At 43.6% G+C, this 19,836-nt stretch overlaps 1 protein-coding gene across 13 annotated transcripts in view; it reads left to right on the forward strand.

The window, feature by feature from the left end:
* The window catches only part of Lrrfip2 (LRR binding FLII interacting protein 2), a 107,228-nt gene that overhangs the window by 82,474 nt on the left and 4,918 nt on the right, over positions 1-19,836 (forward strand). For 8 of the 13 annotated variants that reach the window (XM_029481644.1, XM_029481646.1, XM_029481647.1 and 5 more), the window contains 6 exons: positions 5,807-5,899; positions 7,850-7,942; positions 13,235-13,336; positions 13,562-13,694; positions 15,145-15,194; positions 18,778-18,898. In XM_029481644.1, the coding sequence (XP_029337504.1) occupies positions 5,807-5,899; positions 7,850-7,942; positions 13,235-13,336; positions 13,562-13,694; positions 15,145-15,194; positions 18,778-18,898 (592 nt within the window). The remainder of the gene's footprint in view (positions 1-5,806; positions 5,900-7,849; positions 7,943-13,234; positions 13,337-13,561; positions 13,695-15,144; positions 15,195-18,777; positions 18,899-19,836) is intronic. The other 5 variants (XM_029481649.1, XM_029481651.1, XM_021171485.2 and 2 more) reach the window with 1 other exon arrangement.

Here is a 19,836-nt window from a genome sequence, read left to right on the forward strand (position 1 = left end):
GTTTCTCTGTGTAGCCCTGGCTGTCCTGGAACTCACTCTGTAGACCAGGTTGGCCTCAAACTCAGAAATCCGCCTGCCTCTGCCTCCCAAGTGCTGGGATTAAAGGTGTGCACCACCACTGCTTGGCTAAATATTTATTCTTTTAACTGCAAAAATGACATTGAGTTGCCCTTTGTCTCCGTTGTGAACAGAATGACACAACTTGGAAGCTTCAGTGAGAGATAGGCCTTTTTTTTTTTTTTTTCTGTGAGCTTCTTATTACTTCAAGAGACTCCACTTTCCAAATAAGCAGTTACTTAGAAGCAGCAGTTTAAAGATGTGAGTCAGACACTGACAGGTGTTTTCTTGAGAAGTCACAGCTGCAGAATAAAGGCTACTGGTCAAAGTGACATATCTGCCCTCAGACAGCGGCAGCAGAAACTCTGGGTTGTATTAAAAGTTTATTGGACCTGGACATTTTAATGTTGGTTTCTAAGTAGAGAATAATTGGATATTATTGCTAGAAATTAGTTACTCCTACATTGCCAATAGAGAAATAAAAAGAAAACCGTAGGAAATTGGTGTTGATGAGTTGTTGGAAGCACATCTGAATTGCACATAATAAAGGGAGGTGGCTAGTTGTATAGCATTTGATAAACTCCCATGGTCATGGCATTATAATACTTTAGTAGAAACCAGCTCATCTGACATTTAAAAGCATGTTATTAAGGGATGGCTTGATGGCTAAGCACACTTGCTGTTCTTCAAGGGGACCCAGGTTTAGTTACCAGCACCCACATCAGGTAGCTCACAACTGCTTGTAACTCCAGTTCCACAGGATCTGACCCATGCTTCTGGCCTCTGCAGGTTCCGGCATACACATGATCCATATGCATGTATGTAGATATTCACATAGACACATCAAATAAAAACAAGTCTTTAAAGTGTATATTGACTTTAAACATAGAAGAAGACTGTAGAGAATCTAATGAGTCTATCAGCTCCCCCTTGTTACCATTAACCCATAGTTAGCCCAGCCCTGTCCTTTTCTACTGTGTATTTAAAACAAATTCTAGGTATCTAATCTTAATAATTAATCTGGATAGACTGCATGTTCTCCTTTTAAAAAATATATTACAAAAACATTTCAGGGACTAGAGATGGTTGAGAAGATAAAGCACTTGTCATAAAAACTTAAGGACAAGATTTTGGATCCTCAGCGCCCATGTAAATACCATGGCATGGCAGAGACTGGATGCCTGGAGTAAGCTAGGGAGTCAACACAAATCACTGAGCTCTGGGTTCAACCAGAGACTCTGCCTTAATATGAAAGGTGAGGCTTAAGCCTCAGCCACTACATTTGAATATCTGACACCCACAGACATACATGCTCATACAAAAGACCAGTTCATGCTTGAAAAATTAATATCAATTCCTATATATTAAAATTTTAGTAGTTTCAAAGTGCCATAGGCTTTTTCATTTTTATGCTTAGAAAGAAATCAGAAGAGCTGAAGGGATCCGCAACCCTATGGGTGGAACAACATTATGAACTAACTAGTACCCCGGAGCTCTTGACTCTAGCTGCATATGTATCAAAAGATGGCCTAGTCGGCCATCACTGGAAAGAGAGGCCCATTGGACATGCAAACTTTATATGCCCCAGTACAGGGGAACACCAGGGCCAAAAAGGGGGAGTGGGTGGGTAGGGAAGTAGGGGGGAGGGTATGGGGGACTTTTGGGATAGCATTGGAAATGTAATTGAGGAAAAGATGTAATTAAAAAAAAAAAAAAGAAATCAGAAGCTAGCCATGGTTGTGCACATAATCCTAGCACTTGAGAAGCTGAGGCAAAAGGATAATGGATTTATAGTCAAGATTACTCTGAGACCCTTTCTCAAAACAAAACAGAAACAAGCTGGTAGGGTGGCACACATCTTTAATCCCAGTATGGAGGAATTAGAGTCAAGAGGATGTTCTTTGAGTCTGAGGCCAGCATAATGTGGTAGTAAATTCTGGGCCAGCCAGGACTGTCCAGTGAGACTGCCCTGCAATCTTGTATCATCCCCCCCCCCCCAAGTCAGCCCTCTCCCAGCCACACCCTCCCAGAATCCAGGTGAGCCCCACACCTTGGAATTAGTTGCTTGTTGAGACTCTTAGCTATTGGTTCCCTTTCCACCTCTCCCCAGTACAGTTTAGATTTGAGGAAACTTGATTGCCTGTCCTATAAGCTTGCCTTTCTTAAATACTTTTTTTTTCATTCCCACAGTGTCTTTTTGGGGTGGTGGTGGGGGCGGTGCAGGGTGGTCCCTGTCGTCTTTAGTTCCTGTGAACAGGATGTCAGGTGTAGAGATGTCATTAAATGTAACTGGAGCCCTTTTTTGCAAGCCTGCTTCAGAAGCGGCATGGTCCTTTTTACAGAGCCCAGGTAACTGGCTGTTTAGAGCTTAGATCCAGTTCCAGGGAATCTGGTACCCCCTCCTGGCTTTCACGGTTACCAGGCAAGAAATTGATGCACAGTCATACATGCAGGCAAACACCCATACATACAAAAACATGAAAAAAAATGATTCAATTCATATATAACTTCCTAAAAGCTATGATTCAGTGGCGTTTAGTATATTCACATAAAGGTGCATCTGTCACACTCACAAAGATATTGACATTCTCTCAAGTGGAATCTGAATATTCCTTAGTCATCATCTTCCTGTGTCTGATCCTCAGGCCCAAGTAACTACTGATCTTCTTTGTGTTTCTATATTTCCTCATTCTAGACTTTAATATCAACAGAATCATAAAAGGAATTATTTGATGATTGTCGTCTTAGTGTAGTAATCCCGAGTCAGCCATGTTGTGGCATTCATATAAGTGCTTCATTTCTTTCTGTGACATGGTAACCTTCCATCTTTAGGGTAGCTTACATGCGTTGGGGGATCCAGCAGCATTAATTGATATTTGGGTTTTTTTCCCTCTGGCCTTTCGTGAGAAGTGCTGACATGAACATCTCTGTAGTTTTGTTTGGACATTGCTTCCTTTGTCTGATTACTTGGAGTGGGGTTGCTGGGTAGTCTGGCAACTGCATAGACCGTGTGTGTGAGAGCAGCGGACTGTGAGTAGTGCCGGCATTTCAGCTGAGGTGCTGGCTGTTCTGAACCAGATCCTCTCCGCTGTTTCCCAGTGTTCGGCCTTTCCCAGCTGGCCATCTAGAGGATGAAGCTCTGATTTGCATTTCTCTGATAAAGCTACTGGTTTTGAGTATCTTTTCATGGACTTCTGGTTTCTTTTTGGAAATTGTTCATTTTCCAGTTGTTATTACTGTTGGAAGACTACCTTTCAGATAAAGGTTATGTAACAGATAAATGACTCTTCTCGTAGCTTTAGATTTCTTTTTATCCTCCTTATGCTTTGTGGCCTTTCTATCTTTTATCATGTCCATACTTAGGATCTTCATTTTTTATTACCTAGATGAAACAATTTGCATAGTTTTGAAAGTCAAAATAAGCCGGGTGTGATGGCTTACGCCTTTAATCCCAGCACTCGGGAGGCAGAGGCAGGCGGATTTCTGAGTTCGAGGCCAGCCTGGTCTACAAAGTGAGTTCCAGGACAGCCAGGGCTACACAGAGAAACCCTGTCTCGAAAAACAAAAACAAAAACAAAAAGAAAGAAAGTCAAGATAAAGACTCCTTTGCTTTTGTAGTTTCAAAATAAGGAGTTATACATTCACAGTGACCAATCATCCTTTATGAAGTCTTTATAAATTTTGTTCCTTTTGATGCTCAGATTTCCCCACTACTGGCTCTTGTGAGCTCCTTTTCTGCTGATTCCCAGGTACTTTGGCGAGTTCCATGCTTTCTGACAGATGAGCATGCTCTGGCCTTATCTTTAGCATTCTTTGTCAAAGGAGAGCCTCCATGTTGTCCCGCAGGCCTGGGGCTGCTCTTGATGCTCAGTCAGCCACTTTCATGGCCCTTCACTCAGGGTGTGTGTGTGGGCTTTGTTTGTTTGTCTGAAAGAATGCACTCTGCTGTGATGGTTCACGTTCATATGCGTGACTGTAGGGATTGTATCCAGTCCCTGATGGTCTCCATCTCCTCTGCCCTAATTTTTACTGTTGTATTCCACGTCACTCAGAAAAGCAAGGTCACAGTAACACTGTGAAGCAGCCACAGTGCTTGACTTGGCCTTTAGTTTGGGACAGTAGGCTATGCTTAGCCAAATGCTGTTTTTAAAAGTTACTTGAAATAGATTTAAAACAATTTTTTTTTTATTATGACAAAAACATACCACAATAAAGTTACCATTTTAGCCATTTTAAAGGGTGTCGTTCAGAAGCATTTTTCTATACTGTTGTATGTGAAATCTGTATGTTTTAATTTTGCAAAAGTAGATTCTAAACAAATTAAGTTACTAGAGACATTTGGGCCTTTCTCTAGTCCAGGCTACCATTCTGCCTTCATCAGTACATGTCCTGACTCACAACACGCAGCCTGGAGCTCCTTCGTTCACAAGGCTGGATGAACACTGTCCCCATCTGTGCCACATTTTACCCCATCAAGTCTTTATTTGCCTGGATGTGGGCTGTTCCTTTTACCTGGAGCTACACTTTAAGTTGAACTCTGACCTACATAAAGATAGGTAGATCTGAAGTCAAACAAAGGACATGAATTTAAATTTTATCTCTTTCATCCTTGTTTTCCTCTTTTTTTCAGGGGAATTCTTTTTATTTTATTTCTATTTTTTTTAATTTCTTTCATTTTGTTCTGTGTATGTCTGTGCACCATATGTATGCCAGGCTCCTGTGTGGGTCAGGAGAAGGGATTAGATTTTCTGGAACCACACCTAGGGATGGCTAGGAGCCACCACATGGGTGCTGGGAACAGAACTCAGGTTCTCGGCAAGAGCAACAAGCGCTCTTACCTGCTGAGCCATCTCTCCAGCCCTGGAGAGATCTTCTTATGTTTAGTGATCTCTCTTTGCTTTTATAAGCCAAGAAGATATGCTAGCCAATTTTAATTAAAAAGAGAGCTGCAACATTTGAGATGGATGGAAACACGTCCGTTTGTGCTCCTCCCTTAGAGAACAGCAGCCCTCAGTGAGTGCTGCTCTGCTTGCAGCACACAAAGCTTGGCTGATTTCCCTGCTGCAGTTACTCCGTTGTGCCCATTCCTGGTGTTTGCAGTGTTTCTGTCCAGAAGTCATCCTGCAAACCGTGTGTGCTGACACACAGAGCGACTGTGTTTCTCTTCCTTTGAGCATGTGTGGTATGGGAGTTGTTCCCTTCTTGTTTCCTGGGCTTTAGCCTGGTTTTCCTTTTATTCGGTGGGGTTTTGTTGTTACTGTTGTTATTTTAGGAGTTCTCCAGATGGAAAAGCATAATAAATCTTTGACTCTGAACATAAATGACAATTTCTTGGGGAGATTGTTATTCTTATCTTTACTCTGTGGTAGCTTTTGCTATTCTAACAATTTTAACTATTCTCTTGCTCCACTTGCCCCTCTTGTTTTGGATTTTGGAGTCCTCGACCTCACAGGCACTCATTTAAAACATCCCCACCCTGCTTTCTGTTTTGGCGCCGTTCTCCCTTTCTCACGCAAGATGGAGAGTTCACGTTTGACACTTTTCATGCAGGTTGGCCATCTAGGTAGGTGTGATTCTGGAAGTCACATGGGACCTGTGTGTTAAATTACACACGCTCAGCTTGTGTCTGTCCCATGACCTCGGTAACGGCAGCACTCACACCTGATCTCCTGACCTCTGTGTTAAATTACTCATGTCCAGCTTTGTGTCTATCCCATGACCTCTACCAACCACCTTTTCTTAATAACAGGAGTTAGAAAGGCAGAAACACATGTGCAGCGTGCTGCAGCATAAGATGGATGAACTCAAAGAAGGCCTTCGGCAGAGGGACGAGCTCATCGAGGTAGGTGCTCCAACTGGAAATGCTCGGCTTTGAAAGAGGAGCTATCTAGGATGGTGCTGTGTTTGTTGGGAGACTGTTCAAGTCTTATAAAGCAGTATTCTCAGCTTTCCTAAAGTGACTCTTTCATTCCTTATGTGGCCTGCTGACCTCCAACCATGAAATTATTTCTGATGCTACTTCATAACTATAATTTTGCTACTGTTATGACTTGTAATATTATTATCTGTGTTTTCTGGTAGTCTTAGGTGACCTGTGAGCAGGTTGTTTGTCCACTAAAGGGACCATGACATACATGTTGAGAACTGCTGTTATGAAGTTTACTTGTGTCAACATTGGCTCTCTCAAAATTTTTTGAAAATAACATATAAAGTCAAGCATAAAAAGTGAATGTTTAACAACTCTCTAAAATTCTCTTCTTTAATACTAGGAGTTTTGGCCAATGTCTTTTATTCGTAAGCACTTTTTCCTGAAGATATCATAGGAAGTTGGAAAGGGAGGCATTATAGATCATGTATTCTCTGGGTCCTAGTGCATGCTATGCTATAGGACTCGATTCTTGAGTGAGAATTCTAACCTTCACTCAGGTTGATACACTTGAGGTAGCTGAAGAAAAGGAGGAAGTTGTCAAGATCTTTACTTAGACTCCAGGGCTTCAGCTCTCCGCTGTGGAGGAACTCTGCCACACTGAGGCAGCATCCCTGTGCAAAGGAGGGTGGGCCGCAGCACGTGGTTAAGGCATTCATCCACTGCCATCCCCGCTGTGCTGAAGTGTTTTGGTTTTTAGTAAGAATTCCGTGTGAAGATAGTAAGGCTTGATTTCTGTCATTTCTCACCAGTTTCTTGGATAATAAGCCCAGGGTGCTGGACGCAGACTTGGAAGCCTTAGTCTTTGTATGTTCTCAGCTTCTATTTTTTGGAAGTCAGTATCTATTGAAACCCGAGTTTCACATGTAATGCCTTTAGGTCTCGAGAACTAAGATCTGCATAATCAAGTGGAGAGTGTGCGAGTAGGGACAGTGTTGCTGGTCATTGATTGGTGATACATAGGGAAACCATGGAAAGAGGTCTGGGATACACAGTGGCTCTGGTTGCCTTTCTGTTGCTGTGATGGCCAAAAGCAACTTAGGGGAGGAGGATTTTCAGGTCACAGTCCATCACTGAGGGAAGTCAGGGCAGGAACTCAAGGCAGACACCTGAAGGCTGGACTGTTGAGGCACTTTCACATCAGTTAGCAGTCAAGACCGTCTCTCACAGACGTGCCTACAGACTGACCTGATAAAGACGATTATATGCAGCTGAGACTTCTCCCCCAGGGGATTCTAGGCCACATCAGTGCTAACCAGGACATCATTACTCACCAGAAGACTTGACTGAGCACAGCTAAGTGTTAAAATCATATCTTTCTAAAAACTAATTTTTTTATGTTTTATGATATTCTTGATATTTTAGTTTTTGCCAACAGAAATCAAAATGATCAAGCTGAGTTATGTCTGTCTCTTTTAGTTCTTCTTCACCACGTAATATTCAAAGATACAGTTTCCTCTCTGGTAAAGGATTTGTTCATAAGCAAACACAAGTTTCCTTCTGTAATATAAGTGGCTCCCTGTTTGAGTAGAAGGGCAGTCATCACAGGATGAATATGCGGGAGTGTGTGCGTAGGAGTGACGGCTGGATGGCTGCCATCGAGCTGTGCTCCTCCTTTCTTGTGGTGCTGGGGATCAAACTCAGGGCCTGTACACACACAGCGCATGCTTGGCTGCATCCTGCTGGCTTCCCTTGCTGACTGCTGCAGTCCAGCCAGGAGACAGTGGCTGTCACCTTTCCCTTTTCTGTGGATTCTAGACTTCCCCTCCTCCCTGTTAGAATTCCCCCACCTCCTTCTGTTTTCCTTCTTCTAACTCCCTTGCCTTTTTCTTTCTGCTTTTATTATTTTCTATCCCTCTTCTTCAGGAGAATCAGCGCCTCCAGCAGAAAGTAGACACCATGACAAAAGAGGTGTTTGACCTCCAAGAGACCCTGCTCTGGAAAGATAAAGCACTTGGGGTATGAGAGGAGGTGGGGCTTTGGAGAAGCTCATTCCTGAGGGATAGACCAAGAGAATTTAACTCAGACGTGGCCAAAAAGCCATCCTTCTATTATTACCTGTTTAGACAGTATGGATAAGCAGAAGACAGAGAATAACTTCTCTAGGAAACACTGGTAGTATCCCTAGAGAGAACTTCTCTTTCCAGACTCCATGCTTGTGAACCTCACGAATGGAAACCTTTAAAAGAAGTGGTCTTCATTCCCCATATAATCAGGATTCGTACCCCACAGCAACCACAGGCATCTGATTCAAAATTCGTGAGTTGTTAGATATGCTTACATTATAAAATATGAATTGAAAAAGAAGATGGGGTGGAGGGAGAATGTTAGCTTATAAATTGTTGGTGAATAAAATAGGAAGGGATTACAATTCAGTTTAATTATGGAAATGGATAGGAATGTAAGATCATAGAGCTGCCAAACTGTGATACCAGCTCTAATTATAGCCCTGCAGGCCCAATAGGGCCTGGTAAGGAAAACTTCCTCATTGCTGTTTTGTATAGTGCTATGGGTGCACGCCACGCATGCTGCAGAACAGCAGAAATTAGTCACATGCCTAGTTCCGTAGGGCAGACATTTAAAGAACAGAAGATACTTTTATATAATTTTTTGGAGCTTAAGTTACCAAGTCTCCAAAATTCCATCAAAACCTAAAAAATCTTCCCAAGGAACATTGCAATTGTGAATTACTTTATTTATAAATGTTTTTCCTTGGGAAAGTAAAATGATGTGTGGGGTGGGTGCACAGAGTAGGGNGAGTGAGGGGATGTGGGTGCACAGAGTAGGGGGAGTGAGGGGATGTGGGTGCACAGAGTAGGGNGAGTGAGGGGATGTGGGTGCACAGAGTAGGGNGAGTGAGGGGATGTGGGTGCACAGAGTAGGGAGAGTGAGGGGATGTGGGTGGGTGCACAGAAGGCAGTTGGTAGAGAAAAAGTTCAAAATGCACACACTGTTCAGGATGGCCATCTCATGGGTCAGGAGGCCCAGGGCTTCTCGTTTGTATGATTTTCTTAGTATTTTAAACTGATTATCTTGGAACAGAAGCTGACTGGCTAGAGTAAAACTACATGCCCCATAAAAGAGCTCACTAAAACAGACCTTGTGTTCCTACTAAAAAGACATGCCAACACTGGCTGCAGCAGCACATGCCTTTGACCCCAGCACTTGGAGGAAGAAGCAGGCAATGGATCTCATGAGTTCAAGGCTAGCCTGGTCTATATAGCAAGTTCTACAGCAGCCAGGGCTGCACAATATGACCTCTCTCAAAAAGAAAAGAAGAAAAGAAAGAAATGCACATGAGGATGGTTAAGATAGACATCACTTTGCTTTTAATTGTTTGAGGATTTATTGAAATTGTCTATAAGATATAATGTAGTTAACTTTTAATAAGTAAACTTGAGCTCAGGGTTACGTAAAGTGTTCGTGATGCCTTGGTGTTCGTCTCCAGAACCCACCTGAAGGTGGAAGGAGGGAAGACTCCAAAGTGCTCCTCTGACCTCTGTTGTGTGTGTGCCAACTCACACCACACACACATACACACACACACACAATGATAAATTCTGTGTTGAAAAAGTAAATCTTTTTATATTGAGGAAAGTTAGATTCATGTTCAAGTGTAAGAAATGATACCGAGATATCCCTGTGTTCCCTTTGCTCACAAATGTCACATCTTGCAGAGCTGTAGTACAGTGTCACAGCCAGGACATGCCTGGTACAGTGAAGAACATAGAGCCACCTCCATTTGTCCTTTTTATAGACACCCATCTACCACTGCTCTTCAGTCCTGAGAGCCACTCTGTAATTTTGCCATTTTAAGAATGTTGTATAAATAGAAACCTATGGTGTGTAACATTTTTTGGGCATAGATTTTTTTCCCATTCAGCATAACTCAGAAAGTTCATCCAGTTGTAAGAGAAATTTATCCCTACCATAGCTTTTCTTTACATTGTGCCTATTACAAATAATGGTTTGCCATCCTAACCACTGGACACATCAGTGCACACTGTTCCTGTCCTCTCCAGCTTACAGTCTGGACCCAGAATGCCTCACCCCTGCCAGCCACTGCCCCACCCTGTCCGAGTTCACTACGCAGGCTCCTCATTGAGGTGCAGTCATAGAGCACTTGCCTGTTCATGGCTACTTGATTTCAGTAGCATAAGAGCCTAAAGCCTCATCAGCACTGCACTGCAGTATGTGTGAGATTTAATGACTCTCAATCTCTCTCTCTCTCTCTCTTCCCTCCCTCCCTTTGTGTGTGTGTGTGTGTGTGTGTGTGATCTTACTCTGTAGTTCAGGCTGACTTTCCCATTTCCTTCTCAGTGCTGGGGTTCCAGGCATCCTTCACCCACACTCAGCAAATGGTCTTACTTTTTGAAACTGAATGGGCTTTCCCTCATCTTGTGTATCAGACTTATCTGCTGCTGAGCCCTGGGCAGCAGCGTCCATCTCTACCTGCTGTGGACATGTAGTGCAGACATCTCTTTGTGCTCTGCTTTCAGTGATTCTGGGTCTATCCCAAAGCCACTTAGTAATGCTGTTTAGTGTTTTTGAGGACCAGCCATTCTGTAGTCCACATTCCCCAGAGCAGTGAGCAAGGGTGGACTGTCTCCATTTCCTCACCAGCACTTGGTGCTTTTCTGTCTGGAGCTGTTACATCATCTGCTCTTACTCTTTGCTCTTTCCAGTCCCAGGAATAGAACCCAGGCACTCACTCCTGACAGGAGAATGCCCTACTACTGAGCTATTTTTTTTTTTTTTTTGAGACAGAGTCTGTGTGGACCAGGCTGAATGCACACATCCAGCTTCCTTTTTATTTGCTTCAGCTCCCAGAGCACCGCTCATCTCTCTCTCTCTCTCTCTCTCTCTCTCTCTTTTGTCTCTCTCTCTCTCTCTCTCTCTCTCTCTCTCTCTCTCTCTCCCCTCCCTCCCTCCCTCCCTCCCTCCCTTTCCAAGCTTCATTTCCAAGCGTACAATCTAATGACTTAGTCAGGAAGCAGCCTTCTCTCCTCCTTTCTCTGGTGACAGCAGTCCTCTCAGCACTGGCCTGCACGTCTCCCAGGTTCTCACCTAGACTCGAGTAGTACACGTAAAAGGCCCCCAATCACAGAGGATTCTCAGTTTCAATAACTGCAGCTATTTAACTGGTTGCATAGTATACAGCCTGCTCTACATCTCTGTTGGGCTCTTCGTTGCTAAAATTAGATGTTAGATCTTTGACAAAGAATTATTTAGATCTCTGCAAAGATGAACTCTGTACTTTTATCTGTTGGCAGAGGCAATTGCTGCCTGCAGCCCAGGGCGGTGGTTATGCGGTCAGGCAATACAGAGAATCTCAGATCTAGGATAAATAAATACATTTGACCCAATTATAAGGTATTTCAGTAGCTTTCAAGTTTTGTGGTGAAGTGAACAAATATACAGGATATATTTTATTTTCCTAACTGTAATTATGGGAAGAGGAAATTTTAAAATCTAAAAGTAAAACAAAACCCAGTACCATCATTTTGGAAGGAGGTACAAAAGCCACGCACTGGTGTTTGTTGCAATTCTTGAGATTGGTCTATTCCTGAGGTTTTGTATGCAGTGGGGTTATTGAGAAGCATATTGTTAACGTGACCACCTCCTCGGCTACATGTCATGATTACAGCACAACTGCATGTCGTGCTTTTGTAACACACATCTAACCTGTGGTGAGTGACCGCTGTGCCTACAACACCCAGCTAACCCACAGGAAGTGTCCTGAGCTTGTTCTAAGGTGTCATTTGTTGTTAAGGGCATTGACAACAGCAGCAAATGTTTAAGGCTTCAGAATCTAGAGTGTCACGTCACTTTACAGATAACTGCAGATAGAGCAGATGTGTGACTTTCCACCATTTTGGGGAAGAAGTTAGAGACTGACGGTACAATTTGAAAAGTAAGGAAGGGCTTGTCTAAGGGGCACTTCCCCAGCATCATGTGGGATGAGCATGAAAGAAGAGAATGCAGCCTCTCTAGGCTGTGCTGTAAAGCCACATGACAGGGCTTTAGAGCCAGAGGGAACTGCATTCGTCTTCTCCCTTGGTGGCTACTTTGGACAGGGAGATGAGTGGTGCAGGGCACAGGGCGAGCATCTCCATGAGGTCATCTATCCACTGCTACAGTCAGTGCTATGCAGTACTGGTGCTCACAGGCTAGCACCATGAGGGCTTTGTATAAATCACCCAGTCAGGCCAGGCATGTTGATGGACACATGCCTGTTTTCCCACTGTGGGTAGACACTGGAGGCCCAGGACTACATAGCAAGTTCAAGTCCAGCCTAGGCAACATGAGACCTTCTGTTAAGCAACAAGAACAACCAGGAAACACTTTTTAGCCACCAAGTAGCCAAGCAGTTGACCACTTTTGACCTGGTGATGAGATAAAACATTAAATGCATGAAAATATGCAGTAGAAGAACTGGTGCTCCCGTCAGGCTGCTGTGCTCCTTGCTTTCTCATCCTGGGTGTTAGAGCGTGGGTCCAGAGCCACCCACCTTTCCCAAACTCTGTAACTTGCCAAGTAAGCAGGCCTTCAAGGCTAGCATGTCTCTGAGGTGGGTGCTGCTGTTAGGCCTTCGTTTGTCAGATAGCTGTGTTGGATGACTATTTCAGGGCCCCAAGGCTAGAATTGAAACCCCTGACCTCTTACTCAGCTGGGCTAGTGTTCACTTTGTGTTTGTTTTGTTATTTTTTTTCTCATTTTCTCATTGTATCAGAAAAACAAACGACTTATACTCGTGTATAACTAAGTTAACATAAGCAGGTTGTGGAGATTCAGGTGATGTCTGAGTACTTTGCTCTAACACTGGGGAACAAGCAGACAGCCAGTATTTAAAATAATTTATCCAGACTCGCTTTTCTTTCCAAACTAATTTCATCTTAAAACACTAAGCATATTCTTAAGGAAACTACTCTCGTTTAACATGAAATGAAATGAAATGAAATGTGTGTTTTTTTGTTGTTTGCCAAATGAAAACATACTGAGGAAGTAAGGCAGGAAATTTTTGTGTGTAAAGATGGTCTTCATGTGATGAGCATGTCTTGCCAAGTTCCTGCATGAGCCCGCTTCTGTTTAAACTCTCCCCAGCTGTGCACGCGGGCTGTCCCCACTGCCTGGCCACCATCCCCAGGCTTCTAACCTCCTGCTGTAGGCCTTCCTGCTTATCGGATCAGTCACCTTTCTCTTGCTCTTTTTCTATGCTGTTCTTGCCCTTGCTACCCTGCCTAAAACCAGGCCCTAGAGAAACAGAAAGAACACATTGCCTGCCTCAGGAATGAGCGAGATGTGCTCAGAGAGGAGCTGGCTGACCTGCGGCAGACAGTGACGACAGCAGAGGTATGTCAGCCTGGGCCTTCTGCCCCTCCTCCTGCCTTACTTCTTTTCTGACCATAAACAACAGCCTAGATATGACGATTGAGCCGTTTCCTCCCCAGAGGTATATCACATAACTAATTTCTCATTAGCTTTTACCCATGGCAAACATTGTCGCAGAGATGCCACAATAGAACTTAGTTTCTGTGTGGATTATCATTTGTAATACTACGTTTTCCTTCTCCACAGAAACATGGCTTAGTTATAATCCCAGACAGCACTCCCAATGGTGATGTCCATCATGAGCCTGTGGTTGGAGCCATTATTGCTGTGCCTCAGGAAGCTGCTCAGGTCTTGGAGTCAGCAGGAGAAGGGCCACTAGGTGAGGCACTACTTGCTAGTTAGGCTTGCATTGATGCCGGGCTCCCAGCTGGGGTCAGGGGAGGTGCTGAGGAGGAATCTGGCACATTGCTCTCAGACATTCTTAATCTTGAGAAAACAGCAGTGGAGTCTTCATGAGGGGAGCACTGCAGGTTTACACACCTCTCCTTTTACTTAAAATGGGCTTTGTGCAGAGTCCAGTGTGCCCATCCTGCGGGCAGCTCAGGGCTGGCAGGACTTCCCAGCATATGCTTAGCCTCTTCCTGGCCCACATGGATTTAGATTCTAAGCTTATCCTAGGACTTTGCCACCACTTTTCATAACGAGAGATTGATGATGGAACAGACCGTACTGAATGAAGTGTGACTTCCAGAGCAGGGCTTGAGAGTAACCCTGGAGAGTGGGATGACAGCGTCTCTCCAGGAAGCCACAAAGGGGTCCAGCTCAAATGCTGCCCTATAAGATATCTTACACTAGGGGAAGAAAAACAGCACAAATAGATACGGTGTCATCAGTTTACATGTACTGTGTTCTCCTTTCCCTTGGGTGAGCAGAGGAGAGATCCTGCAGGCATGTTCACCTCTGACATTTAACATGAAGGTGTCATTTATAAGCCCACACTTAAAAGCCACTCAAGTTAAAGAAAAAACAAACCAAACCAAAAATCTCTTAAGTCAGTTTACTGTTGTTGTTGTTCCCATTTATGCCGTTCATAGCCTGATACTGTAGAGAACTGAAGACCACAATGGGCTGGCCCTTGTGGGTCCCTCCACCTTTGGGAACTGGAACTCACACAGCCAGCCTTATTTATTATGGGTTTACTGGCCAGCTGTGAACCGCTGCTTTAACTGAACTAGTGGTGTTTCCTCCGCATGTGGGGTCTGTTCCTGCCCAAGAAGCAGCTGCCCTGGGCATCTCCCCAGGCTGGAGCCCATGCTCTGTATGCTTGATTTCCTTGTGTTCATCAGTAAGTTAGCCATGGGTTTAAACATCAGTTTAAGCCACTCTGAGTTTTCTGATCCATAAAGCTTTGTTTCACCTTGAGGGCTAGAGTGCCTCACCCACCTGCTCCCACTTAGCCATTAGCCCACTGGTACCTTACTCCACACTCCTGGGTCCCACTCTTGAGTCACAGTCCTACCAAGAGTGGGAGACTCTAAAGACAACTGGGAAAAGCTTGTACATTTTTGTAGCAGCAGCAACAACAACAGCAACACCTGGTTTCCTCTGTGCCCCAGTTTGTCTCTAGGCAGAGAAACTCAGTGCTCTGGGAACAGATATTTTATTTGATAATTGTAACTGTCACTGGCTGGGAGTATGAATAAAAGTATTCTTTCTATTGCAGTGAAAGCCTTTGTGTCTTTTCATGTTCAGATTGTAAATAGTGTAATTTATTAGATGTTGGCACCTTTACAAGTTCAGTTTGCAGCCTTCCTTCCCACTTGTTCTAGATGTGAGGCTACGAAAGCTTGCTGGAGAAAAGGACGAGCTCTTGTCACAGGTAAGACAGCTACTCATCCTGTCACAGGTAAGACAGCTACTCACCCTATCACAGGTAAGATGGCTACTCATCTGAATCTATTAGTTTATCTCAGATAGGCGACACAGTGCTAATAAATTAGAATGCTCATTCGAAGTTAGAAATAGCTGGATGTAGTAGTGGTACATGTCTTTAATCTCAGCACTCAGAAGGCAGAGGCTGGTGGATCTCTGTGTGTTCAAGGGTAGCCTGGTCTACATAGTGAGTTCCAGGACATAGAGAAAACAAACACACAAAAAACTGAAAGAAAAAGTTAGAAATATATTTCTAATTTGGTACTCAAGTGACATTGAAAGGAAGAAAGCTAATTTATGTTTTGTGTCTCAAAAAAGAATGTATAGGATACATACAAAGCTTGCTGCCCCACCCTTCCACCCTCAGCCTGACCATCTCCACCCTCTTTTAGCTGTCTCTCAGTATGAGTCACTGACTGGATGATGCTGTTCCTTAAAGGACCATCTGTTGACATTGCTCTGTGGAAGACAAACCTCTGCCACACATGTGCAGCTTCCTGTTCCTGTAGCCTCTTAAAGGCCAGTCTGTTTCCATTTGCAGGACTTTAAATGTTGGCTCCACAGGAAGCCACCCTATATTCAATCTAGCTTTTCTTTTTTGTGTGCCATAAGCCTCTTTTCTTGTGTTTATCACAAAGTTAGCTTGTGTTTTGGACAGTAGTTTAAGCCCACTCAGGGTTTTTTTCTGACACATACCAGGGTTTCATCTTGAGCCTCTGACTTAACCCATCCTGGACTATAGAGACTTCTTCACTCCTGAAGTGCTAGCCCTTCAGGCCTGGAGAGACTGTCTGTGCTGTGGATGGGTGCTTTTTTTCTCAGTCTTCCCACCTTCCTCTTTCCTTCACTCTTTTGTTAGTATGTATTCCAGTAGTTTCCTGAGAAAGACCATGTGCACTGTTAAAAAAATTCCCATAACCCCAAAGGCATATGAAAGTGTCATTTTCCTTAAGTGTTTTCAAAGGCCCATTTCTTCATTGTCCTGTCTTTGAGGATAGTTGTTCAAAATTGTGAAGGCCTAGGCCTATGAGATGGCTCAGCAAGTAAGTGCATGGTGTGCAAGCAGATGACCTGAGTTCAGTCCCTAAAATTCACATAAGATAGGTGAGAATTGACTTCACAAAGATGTTTTCTGCCCTTTGTGTGTGTGTATACACATTTTGAGATTTGATCTCTCATAGGTCATGTTTCTGCCTTCCCCTTCTTTCCTTTTCTCTTTCTCTCTAGTATCTTGAAATTTCACAGTTAATGTGTTCAGAAGTTTTCAAGCATCATAATATCCCTTGTAGATAGATTCTAGAAACTCCTAGTTCTGAGTTGAAAAACTTGAGTGATTTTCCTTTTCTTCTGTCTCCTCTTCAGTCAGTCAGTCAGGGAATGGCGAGTGATACTCTATGGTTTGATAAATTACTCATGGCATGTGGGAAATTTAGATGAACAGATTGCTGTGGGTTTATCTGAAATATCCATGCCCTGGAAGGCCTTAGTAGGAAGAGGTCAAGCAATAGAATTTAGAAGCTGTATTATGTCTGAAAGGTTTTTGTGAACACATTTATTATGTGTTTCTCTAGCTGTATTCAGCTGTATGATACAGCCATGTAGTCAAGAAAGAGTTAGACTTCATCAGGGCAAAGGATGTAGTGATATATAAGACCATGATGGTCATGTTGAACCTAGAAGTTAAGCTGGATGACCAGTGTTGAGAGGACCTCTAAGTAGAGATTAGGTATAGTTGAAAGAAGATAGATCAATGACTGGAAGTGAATATGGCTGAGGATGTTAGGGCTAGGGTTTTTGAGAGAATGAACTGGGAGATGAGCATTCATAGGATGTGGAACTAAATAATCTAGGGAGTATGGCTATCTAATGAAGTCAGTTATATGGGCAAAGGAAAAAGAGGTGGCTGGCAGGATCCTTGAAGGGCAGGTGTTCAGAAACTGAGGTGCCTTATGGAAGCATGCCACTACCCTGGGTGTGCACTGAAGTGCCAGACACTTAAGATAGGGGTATTCTGGGAGTGCAAGTCAGGAGCTAACATGACAGGCACAGCACATCAGTATAAATATGAGGTAATTAGATACTAGTTTGAACAGATGAGAAGATTAAGAACAGAGACTTCAGGGAGTGAGTCTAGGCTAGTTCAGCAACAGTAAGGAAAGCCTGATAGCACTATTGCATTTCTAGGCTGAGGTAGGAGGCTGTGAAGACATAAGTAGCAGCACTTAGTGGGGCTACAGGAATGGCAGGACTCTGGGAGAGTACCCAGGTGCAAGGTGTACTCTGGGACAAGGCTGTGGCAGGAGCATCGGCTGGTAGGAGGCCGATGCTTCCAGAGGCATCGGAGAAGTTTGTGGGGTGAGGTTAGGCATGGCCAGGGCCTTTGGGGACAAGTGCTGAAAGGAGGGATGCCCCTTTGTAGGTGTGATAGAAATGATGAGATAATAACCAAGTTCTCTCAAAGCAATCCCATGGTGCAGAGGGCAGAGGTGCCTAGGAGGTATGCATTCCTCGAGTCAGCACTTGCCCTTCCCATTGGGCAGTGGCAGAACTAGTGTTTAGCCTCCTCTTGATCCCTGGCAGCAGAGTTGAGGTCACTGGGGAAACCAGCCACTTGTGTTTCCAGTTATTTTTGTATATTTAAAGGTATCTAAAAAACTAAAAAGTCCTAACTGCCCATGAAAAATTTCACTTTAATGAGAGTAGGACAAAACTACTCAAAAGATGTACTTCTGTGCAAACACACACAAGTAATAAAGAATAGAAGTCTTTATTAGGACACCTAGTTTCTGAGGCTCATTTTCTGTTTATATTAGTTTATATCAAATGCCCAGGACCATTTGTCTCATAGGCAAAATAGTGCTCAAGTGGTTTGTATGCTTTGCTAATTAAAGTAAGACGGATCTGCTTTGTTTATGATATGGCCCCTGGACTTCATCTAAGAGAATTGGGGTTAGGAGATGGTCTTATAGCACTTGGTGTGCAAGCATATGGCCTGGATTTGAATTCCAAGTTGTAGCCACCATAGCATGTTCAGTAATCCCAGGGAGTTGGACACAGAAGGTTTGCTGGAGTGTGGTGGCTAGCCAGCCTAGCTAAATTGATTAGCTCCAGGTTTAGTGAGAGATCCTAATCTCAAAATAACATGCACAACAATTGAGAAAGACATCTGATGTAGACCTCTGGCCTCCGTGTATGCAAACATACATGCATCCACACATGCAAACTCAAGACACTTATCTTCCATCCTGGCCTGGTAATTAATACAGGTCTAAAATCCTAACTACTTGGGAGGCTGAGGAAAGAGAATCCCAAGTTCAGGGTCTTCCTGGCTGCAGAGTGAATGCAAAGCCAGCCAAGCAACTTAGTGAGAGCCTATTTCAAAGTAAAACAGAGGGCTATGGCTACAACTCCATGTTAGTATTTGCTTAGCATGCCTGAGGCCCTGGGCTTCACCCTATTATTACCAAAGGAAGAGATAAAGAAACCGAGACAGACACAGATCTCTCTGATGACTTTTACTTCCATTCCAGATTAGAAAACTGAAGCTCCAGTTAGAGGAAGAACGGCAGAAGTGTTCCAGGAATGACGGCATGTCCGGGGACCTGGCAGGACTGCAGAACGGCTCAGACTTGCAGTTCATCGAGATGCAGAGTAGGTACCAGGGGACAGGCCAGACTGTGCTGGGATGCAGCATGTATCCCTGGAATAGAGTTGGATATGGGCTGCTGGACTGCAGGGGAGTTGTTCTAGTCATCTAGGAGCTAAATATGTCCCAGGGATGGCTTGGGCCAGTCACTGCTTGCATATGATCTCTGCCCTTCTGTGTGGGACTTTCTTCCATTTAAGCTTTTGCTTTAGAATTCATCTTGGAAAGTTAAAGATTTAAGATCAGCTTATATTAATGTTGAGCTGTTTCTCAAATTTCCTAGTTTTTAACAAAAATTCATCATTACATGAGATTAAAAACAAGGCTACAAAATAATTTAGTTTGTTTACCCAAGTTATGCTTCCTTTCCCTTTCTATGTTTAACTCCGTATCATTGGTTTGAGACAGGTCTTTTTACATAGTCCTAACTGGCCTGAAATCACTATGTAGATCAGGTTGGACTAGAATTCAGAAATCTGCCTGCCTTTACCTCTCAAGTGCTGGGATTAAAGATGTTTGCCACCATGCTTGGCCCATATTTTTATATGCATTGAAGTTTTACCTGCTGTGTGTCTGTGCAAGGGTGCCAGATTCTTTTGAATTGGAGTAACAGACAATTGTAAGTTGCCACCTGGGTGTTGGGACTTGAACTAGGGTCCTCTGGAAGAACATCTCTCCAGCCCACTCTTGTGTCTCCTATATTCACACTAAATCCCATAGTAGAGTTGTCCTAGCATCCATTTTTATTATAGTTACCCCATTGGTAGTGATACGTAACTTACAATAGGGGCTTTTAGTTTTCTAATTTGTAGTGGCTTTTCTGATAATGGACTTTAAAACTGTGGCTAAGAGACTAGGCCGGGGCCTAGCAAACACATAAGTGGATGCTCACAGTCAGCTATTGGATGGATCACAGGGCCCCCAATGGAGGAGCTAGAGAAAG

This window comes from Mus caroli, chromosome 9, assembly GCF_900094665.2.
Source record: "Mus caroli chromosome 9, CAROLI_EIJ_v1.1, whole genome shotgun sequence".
Taxonomy (NCBI): Eukaryota; Metazoa; Chordata; class Mammalia; order Rodentia; family Muridae; genus Mus; species Mus caroli.